The sequence below is a fragment of the Excalfactoria chinensis genome, chromosome 24 (assembly GCF_039878825.1).
Source record: "Excalfactoria chinensis isolate bCotChi1 chromosome 24, bCotChi1.hap2, whole genome shotgun sequence".
NCBI classification, from domain to species: Eukaryota; Metazoa; Chordata; class Aves; order Galliformes; family Phasianidae; genus Excalfactoria; species Excalfactoria chinensis.
The window spans coordinates 3294690-3304284 of record NC_092848.1 but is presented as its reverse complement, the minus strand read 5'-3'; the positions used below and the strand labels follow the sequence as shown (position 1 = coordinate 3304284).

Genomic DNA, 9595 nt, shown 5'->3' with positions numbered 1-9595 from the left:
CCCTGTGGGTTCCTTTGGACCGACCTCCACGGCTCCCACACCGAGCAGTGCTGGGGAGGAGCTGCTCCTCTGCTTCCCAACACGCTGCTCTCGTGGCGTTGGTGGTGTCTGAGCCCCCACTGCACATGTTGGTCTGAAAAGCAGCAATCTGAGGGAAAGGGGGCAAAGGGGTGGAACTGCGACGTGACCCCGCAGCTGTGCGAGTCTTTCTTGCTGCTGTTGGGGTCTTTGTGGGATCCGTTTCTGGTGCTGAGATGTGGGGAAGCAGCCTTGTGCTGCCAGCACCGTCACTGGCCAAGTGAGGTCCTGCTTTGTGCAGAGCTGTGCTGTCTGAGCACTCACATCTCCAGCACAGCACGGCTGCAGGACAGCTGGGAGCGCCTCCACCATACTTGGTGTCCAGGACGGAAGCGGTGTCTGCTCACAGCACGGCCACGAGTCAGCATTATGGGGCTGGCTCAGGGCTGCTGTGTGCTGTGCACTCGTGGTGCGCGGAGGACTTAGCAGGGAAGAAGTGACGTAAAGCCTCAGCTCCCTGCTGCCTTCCCTCTGCTGCCTTCCCTCTGCTCTTCTCACTTGGTTTGTGACTGTGCAAAGAACACCCATGGCCAGAAGGAAGCCGTGTTTGTGTTTGCACTGCGTAAAGTTATCAGGCAGAGGTTGCCATCCTTGGAGCTTGTGCTGCAGTTCCCTCCCAGAAGACATGGCAGCAAAGAGTGAGGGGTATGGAGTGAGAAGTGCTGTTATTTAGTGAGGGGTATGGAGTGAGAAGTGCTGTTATTTAGTGAGGGGTATGGAGTGAGAAGTGCTGTTATTTAGTGAGGGGTATGGAGTGAGAAGTGCTGTTATTTAGTGAGAGGTATGGAGTGAGAAGTGCTGTTGTTAGTGAGGTTGGCAGAGAGGTGGGGAGGAGCGATGCTGTGCTGGCTGTGCTGCCATGTGAGCTGCTCCCACCTCACCGTGCAGCTCCTGTGTGCTGCAGGCGGGCTCAGCAGGCTGGGCTGTGGCTGTGAGCAGTGCAGGGAGCACAAGGAGTGGCTTTGTTCCCTCTGCACCACCATCCTCTTACCCGGGTCTCCTTTCCTTTCCACCTGACGCTGAGATAAACTGTTGGGCCTGAACCTGCAGAGTGATGTGCATTGAGCAGTGAAGGCCGCTGTGATACCAGCCCACCAGCAGGCTGTCTGTGTGCTCAGCCCTCCCTTTTCTGCACCTTTTCACACCCATGATGCCCCCTGGAGTGGCTGTGTGAGCCGGGGGGAGGAGCTGCACAGCTGTGTGCCACGGCCAGCACACAACCCATCAGCACCTCATCCATGCTGAGAGCTGAGCAGATGCAGATTAGGAGAGCCCGCTCCTTAGGAGCTCAGTTGTACTCCTGTTGAAAGTTGGTCTCCTTGGTAATTGAGCTGGAAAGGAGGCTGCAAGTACTGTTGTTAGGAAGCAGCCAAGGGCTCGGGGTAGCAGAGCCGTGTGGGACACGATGCCCTCCAGGAGAGACGGCTCTGCTCACAAACCCCGCGGCAGCAGGAGGGGATGAAGTGGAGGTTAGAAGCGGGCAGCCCTGATGCTGCTGAAGAGACAGGAGTGCTGCTGAGCACACGGCGTGAAGGTTTGTGGCAGACGGGGCTCTGCTCTGCAGGTAGGGCTGCACTGCTGCGCCACGTTGCTTTTCCTGGACAGGGCTGTGGGCGAAGGGCAGCACGTGTGGTGCTATCCCAGGAGTGACGTGGGGATCTGGGGATTAGGATAGTGAACGCTCAGCCCGGGATTAAGGGGAGTTTCTTGAGGGTAAGTCTGGGTTAGATGCGGTTTAGCTGGGCTAGCTTTCTGCCAGGGCCGGCAGCTGCGTTGTGTTGAGGAGCACCGCGTTCCTCCATTCTCCTTGCTGTATGGCTGCACCTGCTGCTCTTCTCTGGCTGCATCAGGGGACAGCAGTGGGCACGGCTGCAATTAACAGCTCTGCTGCTGCTCCTCGCACCGAGGAGTTGCTGCTTCCAGGTGCAGTGAAGGAACGGGACATTCCTTGTTCCATCTGTTCCATGGGTTGCTCCAGGGCGGCAGTGCAGTGCAGTGCAGCGGTTGAGATTCTGCATCTCCAGTTGCCCAGTGAGGTCCTGGTGCCCTCCTGCTGCAGTGCAGGTCCCCGGCTCCCCCCCAGGTCAGCGTGGTGCAGCTGGGCATGCTGTGTCTGTGCTGGGCAGTGAGAAATCCCCAGCGCTCCGTGCAGCGCGGCAGGCTCTTGTCTGCAGTCACATGGCAGCTCACTGCCGCCTCGTGCTTGGTGCCTGGGAGCTGCGGTGCAGCTGGAGTTCATGCTCTGTGCCAGCCTTGCTCAGAGAGAGGTCAGCATGCAGGGAGACGCGGTGGAGGCAGCAGCCCCCGCCAGCCCGCAGCCTGTCTGCCAGCACAGCACCGCTCAGCCCTGCAAGGAATTCAGCATCCCACACCCCGCAGACCCTCCAGCCCTCGCTCTGTCACGCTGGGTGGGATCGCTTCTGTGTGTGTGTGTGTGTCTGTGTACACCCCGTGTGTGTGTGTGTACCTGTGTGTGTGTGTGTACCCGTGTGTGTATCCGTGTGTGTGTGTGTGTGTGTGTGTACACCCCCTGTGTCAGCCCCACGGCTGTGCTGCCTGGCTCCCGCTCGTAGCTAGCAGCCAGCACGCCTGCAGCTCCCTCGTAACGCTTGCTTCCTGTTTCTTCTCTCTTCCACCCTCGTTATATCTTCACTTTCTTTTTCTCTTTGTGATGGGACACTGTCAGACGATGTATTGAAAGCAAACCCTTCTAATTTCGGAGCCCAGATCACACGAGTGAGTTCCTTTCCGCCGCTGTCTGTAGCTGTATTCTCTGTCTGTCCTTCCCTCTGGTTTTGGTAAAGCTCTACCATGTTCAGTAACTGCGATTAGGTGAGAGAATCCTCTGTCTTGTCCGATCTCCCCCTTTTCACAAAGCAATGTTCTCTTTACATTGGGCTTGCTAATTCCCCAGGCTGGCACGCTGGGTTCGCCAGCTCCGTCCTGCTCTGATGCTGTTGGTCTTTGAGACCCTTTGTGAAATACCCGACAGGTGGGAAACATCAACGCTTCATACGTGCTGTTTGCTGAAATTGGGCCTTCTGAAAGATCGTGCACAGAAACCCTGAACAGAACAGAGAGAATTTGAGTGCTTAGGGCGGCAGATGTCATTCTTGGCAGCTTTCTTTACCTTCTGAGTAGTGCCCAGCTTGGGAACTGTTGCCCACGTTGGAGGGAGAGCAGCGGCCTCCTGTCCTACTGCTTCAAACCAGGACCTGCAGAAGCTTCAGTTGTTGTTCAGTTGCTGTTAAAATGGGACAGCCAGGTCCCCTCAGTGATGGCTGACGTTCCTTGGGTCTGGGTTTCTTGTTGGGGGTCTCAGGGGCTCGTAGTGTTTCTGCCCCCCGAAGCCCTGGCGGCGTTCTGCAGCCTTTGTTTCAGCAGGAGCTCGGAGCTGCTGCCCGGAGCACAGGGCGCTGTTTGTGCTGTGTGTTGGATTGTTTCTTTGCTCACTGGGATCACTTGCATGGGATTTTTGGCACCTTCTCCAATGTAACCTGTACATTGCTTTTGTAAGACGTAACACCCGGGTGATTTCCACACCAGCTCCCGCTCTGTCCCCCACCCGCGCGCTGTTCGTGCTGTACGTTTGCAGCCCTTTCTTTTTATTATTGCTTTTATTTTTTTCCCTTCCAGAATTTGCTTGTTGCTTTGAAAACAGCCTTACTGTGCCACTAAAGAGAGCTGGTCGTGCTGGCTGGGAGCGTGTGGGCAGGCATGAAGCCGTAGCCCAGCTGGCCAGCTGCTGCCTCTCCTCTCCGCTGCCCGGTGCCGTGTTGGGCTCAGCTGCCCCCAGCTCAGGACGTGGCCCTGGGGCTGGCAGCGTTCCTCTAATCCCTGCCCGCTTTCTTTTGCCTCAGAGGTTGAAAGATCTCAAGCAAAGGGAGTTTGCTCGTAACGTCTCCTCCAGATCGCGGAAGGATGAAAGGAAGCAGGAGAGAGCCCTGCGGCGTCTGCACGAGCTGGCCGAGCAGCGGAGGCAGCCTGAGTGGTGAGTGAGGCCGTTACCTGCTTGGGCTGCACTGACTGATGGAGAGCCGAGGTTCAGCGCTGCGCTGTGCTTCTGGCAGGAGGGAATTTGCTGAGCTGTTGCCCCCGAGCGCTCCCACCTTGTGTTACCCGGCAGCCACATCATTGCCTGCTGTTGTGTGATGGTGCCCAAGCATTCAGATGGCGATAATCCTGGGCATGGGAGTACTTGGGAGAGGTGAAGTGTGACTTTAGATTTACGAGGACAGGCTGAGAGAGCTGGGGCTGTTCAGCCTGGAGAAGAGAAGGCTCTGGGGGGACCTTATAGCCCTTCCAGGACCCAAAGGGAGCCTACAGGAAAGCTGGGGAGGAACTTTTTAGAAGGGCATGTAGAAATAGGACAAGGGGAAATGATTTTAAACTGGATGAGTGTGGGTTTAGACTAGATATTAGGAAGAAGTTCTTTACTGTGAGGGCGGTGCAACACTGGAACAGGTTGCCCTGTGAGGTTGTGGGTGCCCTGTGGAAGCGCTCAAGGCCGGGTTGGATGGGGCTGTGAGCAACCTGGTGTAGAAGGCAGGTTCTATAGCAGGGCATTGGAACCAGGTGATCTTAAGGGTCCCTTCCAACCCAAACAGGCAGCCATCAACGTTTTCTCTTGTTCCTGCAGCGCTCCAGGAAGCGGCCCCATGTTCAGAACCACCACTGTGGCTGTGGATGAGGAAGGTGGGGACGACGACGACGCTGCGGCCAACAGCAGCTCGTTCACCCAGTCGTGGGGCGCAGGCGGGGAGATGGGCACAGACAGGGGCTTCCTAAATGTGGGGCAGGGCGGTGGCAGCTCCGTGCCAGGCCAGGCGCCCCTGCAGGCAGCACAAGCCGTCAGCTTTGGCATTAAGGGTGCACTGGGAACCCCGCTGCAGAAGATCGGCGTGTCGTTCTCCTTTGCCAAGAAGACTCCGGTGAAGCTGGAGACCATCGCTTCGGTTTTCAAGGACCACGTGGATGAATCGAGTTCCGCAGATGGAGCAAAAGCTGATGAGAAGGGGTCCTCGGATGGAGGGGGCCTGCAGAAAGCCGGAGAGGGCGAAAGCACAAACAGTTCGGATGGCAAGGCAGAGGATGACGACCATGACAAAGACAGCGGGTCTCTGGCCACCACGCTGTCTAAGCTGAAAAAGATGAGGCGAGAGGACGGGCCGACGGCAGTTGAACCGGAATACTACCATTATATCCCCCCGGCCCACTGTAAAGTAAAGCCCAACTTCCAGTTCCTGCTTTTCATGAAGTCCACAGAACAAATGGAAGCTGAAAACGTGAACAAAAAAAACACAAATGAAATCAGAAAGGGAAATTCCCCCAAACCCAAACCCAGCAAGCACGCAGAGAAGGCGGCCGAGAGCGCGACGCAGCCAAAGGAGCAGAGTGTGCCTGAAAGCAGCGCTCAGCAGGGCAAGGCAGAGCAGAAGGAAGCCATAGAAGATGTGAGCGCACAGGAGAGCAAGGGCCTGGCAGAGAGCAGCCTGCCTGAGCCAGGCGTGCCCAGCGATGCTGCCCAGCCTGTCCCAAGCTGTAAGGATGTCCCAGAGGGGCCCAGGCCGCCCCCGGGGCCCTTCATTCCAGTTCTGAGTAAGGACGAGAGCACCACTCTGCAGTGGCCTTCGGAGCTCCTCATCTTTACCAAGGCAGAGCCGTCTGTTTCCTACAGCTGTAATCCTCTGTACTTCGATTTCAAGCTCTCCCGCAACAAAGATGCGAAAGGCAAAGGGGCTGAGAAATGCAAGGATGCGGGCGGGCCGTGCAGGGAGAACATCCAGAGCGCAGAGCTTGGGGAGGGGAGCAAAGCCAAGGAGCCCGACAGCGTCACCGACGGCTCTGGGGGAGCGGAGAGCAGATCTCTGTGCCTGGGCAAGCAGGAGGGCGGTCTGCAGGGCAGGGCCGAGGAGGAGGGCGAGGGCGACGAGAGCGGGAGGAGCGGAAGCGGACGGGGAAAAGCCAGCAAATCCCACAAACACAAGAAGAAAAAGAAGCACAAAAAGTCCAGCAGGCACAAACGCAAACACAAGGAGGAACCCGAGGAAAAGAGCCGCAAAGCCGACCCGGGCGAGGAGAAACCCAGGAAGCGGAGGCGGCACCGGCACAAAAAAGCCAAATCTTCCCTTTCGACCGAATCGGGGCGGGCGCTGAAGGCGGAGCTGGCCGAGGAGTGCGGCCACTTCCAGAAGAAGAAGCGCGGCTCGCAGGACTCGCAGAGGAAGTCGCTGTCGGCGGAGGAGGGCAGCAGCGGGAGGAAGGAGGACGGCGGTGCCTCGTGCCCCGAGCACGGCCCCAAGAAGCGCAGGGCTGCACGCCGACGCTGCCTGGAGCCGCGCCGCAGCCGGCGGAGCAGCGGGGATGAGGAGGACAGCGACGAGGGCTCAGGTGGGAAGCGCTCGCGGGACAGTGACGACTACGGGTCGGGCAGCGAGCGCTCACAGAGCCGCTCTGCGTCGGGGCGCGGGCATTCATCGCGGCGCTCCTACTCCAGCAGCTCCGACGCCTCGTCCGACCGCAGCCGCTACAGCCGGCGCAGGAGCTACTCCGACAGCTACAGCGACTACAGCGAGCGGTCGCGCTGCTCCAAGCGCTCGCAGGACTCGGAGGACGACTCGGACTACAACAGGTCGAAGCGGCGCAAGTACTCGTCTTCTGAAGACTACAGCTCCAGCAGGAGCAGGTCCAGGAGCCGCAGCAGGAGGTCGAGGACGCGCAGCCGGGGCCGGACACGGAGCAGCAGCTGCAGCCGCAGCCGCAGCAAGAGGAGAAGCCGCAGCGTGACGGGCCGCAGCTGGAAGCGCAGCCGCAGCTACAGCCGCGGGCGCAGCACCAGGAGCCACTCGCAGCGGTCGGTCTCCAGGAAGGGCTCGCGAGGCCACGAGAGCCCCGAGGAGAGGAGGTCGGGGAGGAGAGACTTCATCAGGTCCAAGATCTACCGCTCCCAGTCCCCGCACTACTTCCGAGCGGCGCGGGGCGAAGGGGCCGTGAAGAAGGAGGATGGCAAAGGGGAGGAGCACAGGGGGTCCCAGAACAGCGGCTCGGGCACCAGCCGTGCCTCGGAGGGAGACTGCAGCCCTGAAGAGAGGAACTCGGTCACCGCCAAGCTGCTCCTGGAGAAGGTGCAGTCCCGAAAGGTGGAGAAGAAGCCCTGCGTGGCTGATGAGATGCTGGCAGGGGCCGGCAAGGTGGGCATCAAGCTGAAGGACCCCCCGCAGGGCTACTTCGGCCCGAAGCTCCCTCCTTCCCTGGGCAACAAGCCCGTTCTGCCCTTAATCGGGAAGCTGCCGACAGTACGGAAGCCCAGCGCCAAGAGGTGCGAGGAGGCCGGCGTGGAGCGTGGCGAGGAGCTGTCGGACTCGGAGGGGACAGAGGATGCGGCGCTGGGTGGGCAGCCGCTGCCGGGGGACGGCGCCGCGGAGGAGCAGAAGCGTGAGGAGGAGCTGCCCACTGTCCCCATGGAGGCGCCAGCGCTGCCCGAGTGCTTTGGCTCCGGGGAGCTGGTGCTGCCACACGCCTTCCTCGCGGCCCCGGGAGACGCCGAGGCGCTGGAGCCCATGGACGGTGGCGGGCAGCCCGTGCCCGTGGAGGCGGCCATGATGCCGCTGGTCCCCGACGTGGAGCACTTCCCTGGCTACGTGACACAGGGCGGCGAGCCCGGCATGGAGGGGGACCACGACGGAGGGGAGGACTCCTCGCTGGCGCCGCTGGAGAGCCAGCCCATCACCTTCACGCCCGAGGAGATGGAGAAGTACAGCAAGCTGCAGCAGGCGGCGCAGCAGCACATCCAGCAGCAGCTGCTGGCCAAGCAGGTCAAGGCTTTCCCTGCGTCGGCCGCTCTGGCCCCGGCGGCGCCCGCCCTGCAGCCCATCCACATCCCGCAGCCGGCGGCCGCCTCGGCCACGTCCATCACCACGGTGCAGCACGCCATCCTGCAGCACCACGCCGCCGCCGCCGCCGCCGCCATTGGCATCCACCCCCACCCCCACCCGCAGCCCCTGGCTCAGGTGCATCACATCCCCCAGCCCCACCTGACGCCCATCTCCTTGTCCCACCTCACCCACTCCATCATCCCGGGTCACCCCGCCACCTTCCTCACCAGCCACCCCATTCACATCATTCCGGCCTCGGCCATCCACCCGGCTCCCTTCACCTTCCACCCCGTTCCCCACGCTCTCTACCCGACGCTCCTCGCCCCACGGCCCGCCGCCGCCGCCGCCGCCACGGCGCTGCACCTTCACCCTCTGCTGCACCCCATCTTCTCAGGGCAGGACCTGCAGCACCCCCCGAGTCACGGCACATGAAGGGCACGGAGCCGCTGCGGGGGAACGGCGTCTGTTGTGCTCGGGGTGAAGCTGGGCCAGCTGGAAGGCGAGGATGGGATTCACGTTCACCCTCGAGCGGCCAAAGAAACACGGAGGGGTCACACGTGTGGGGCGCTGCGACGGGGCCGCCAATGGACGTCTGTGGGACCCCGATGGGCTCAATGGATCGACTGGTGGCGCCCCCAGAGGCCTCTGGTGGGGCAGCATCCGGTGGGCTCCAGTGGGATCTCCAGTTGGGCTCCAGGGGGTCCCCAGTAGGACATGGAATGGGCTCCAGTGGGACACCGGGTGGCACCTGCAGTGGGCTGTGAGACGACATCGGGTTGGACCCCAGTGAGACCCCCAATGGGCTCCAATTGGACTTCAGTGGGACATCCAGTGAGCTCCAATGGGACTCCGCTGGGCTCCAGTGGGACATCCGATGGGAACTCCATGGGCTTCAGTGGGACCCCACTGGGACGTCCAACAGGCTGAAGTGAGACTCCCTATGGGTTCCCAATGGGACATGGATGGGTTCCCAATGGGGCATGGATGGGTTCCCAATGGGGCATGGATGTGTTCCCAATGGGGCATGGATGGGTTCCCAGTGGGACATGGATGTGTTCCTAATGGGGCATGGATGGGTTCCCAATGGGGCATGGATGGGTTCCCAATGGGGCATGGATGTGTTCCCAATGGGACATGGATGGGTTCCCAGTGGGACATGGATGTGTTCCTAATGGGGCATGGATGGGTTCCCAATGGGGCATGGATGGGTTCCCAATGGGACATGGATGATTCCCAATGGGGCATGGATGTGTTCCCAATGGGGCATGGATGTGTTCCCAATGGGGCATGGATGGGTTCCCAATGGGGCATGGATGGGTTCCCAATGGGACATGGATGGGTTCCCAATGGGGCATGGATGGGTTCCCAATGGGGCCTGCAGTTCACCCTCGCTCCTCCCGGCCGTCCCCATGGCTCCATGCAGTGCTGGGCCTGCAGACCCCCAGCTGTTGGAGGGGCTCCTCCAGGGAAGGATCCGGCCCCGTTGCTGCCCGTGGGTGGGGGTGGCAGCAGGGCTCCGCTGTGCCCGGCCCCATTAATTTATAGGATATCTCTATTTTTGTTTAACGTACAGAATTGCACTGAGGGCGGATGGTGGGGGAGGGGGCACGGGGTGGGGGGGGGGAGTTGGGGGGTGTCGGGGA

The 9595-nt window shown here is 60.8% G+C and overlaps 1 protein-coding gene across 10 annotated transcripts in view; it reads left to right on the top strand.

Moving 5' to 3' along the window:
• GPATCH8 (G-patch domain containing 8) overlaps positions 1 to 9543 on the top strand; it is a 28803-nt gene extending 19260 nt beyond the window's left edge. For all 10 annotated transcript variants that reach the window (XM_072356717.1, XM_072356716.1, XM_072356721.1 and 7 more), the window contains 2 exons: positions 3939 to 4069; positions 4718 to 9543. In XM_072356717.1, the coding sequence (XP_072212818.1) occupies positions 3939 to 4069; positions 4718 to 8384 (3798 nt within the window). In that variant the 3' untranslated portion in view covers positions 8385 to 9543. The remainder of the gene's footprint in view (positions 1 to 3938; positions 4070 to 4717) is intronic.
• Positions 9544 to 9595: the final 52 nt, after the last annotated feature.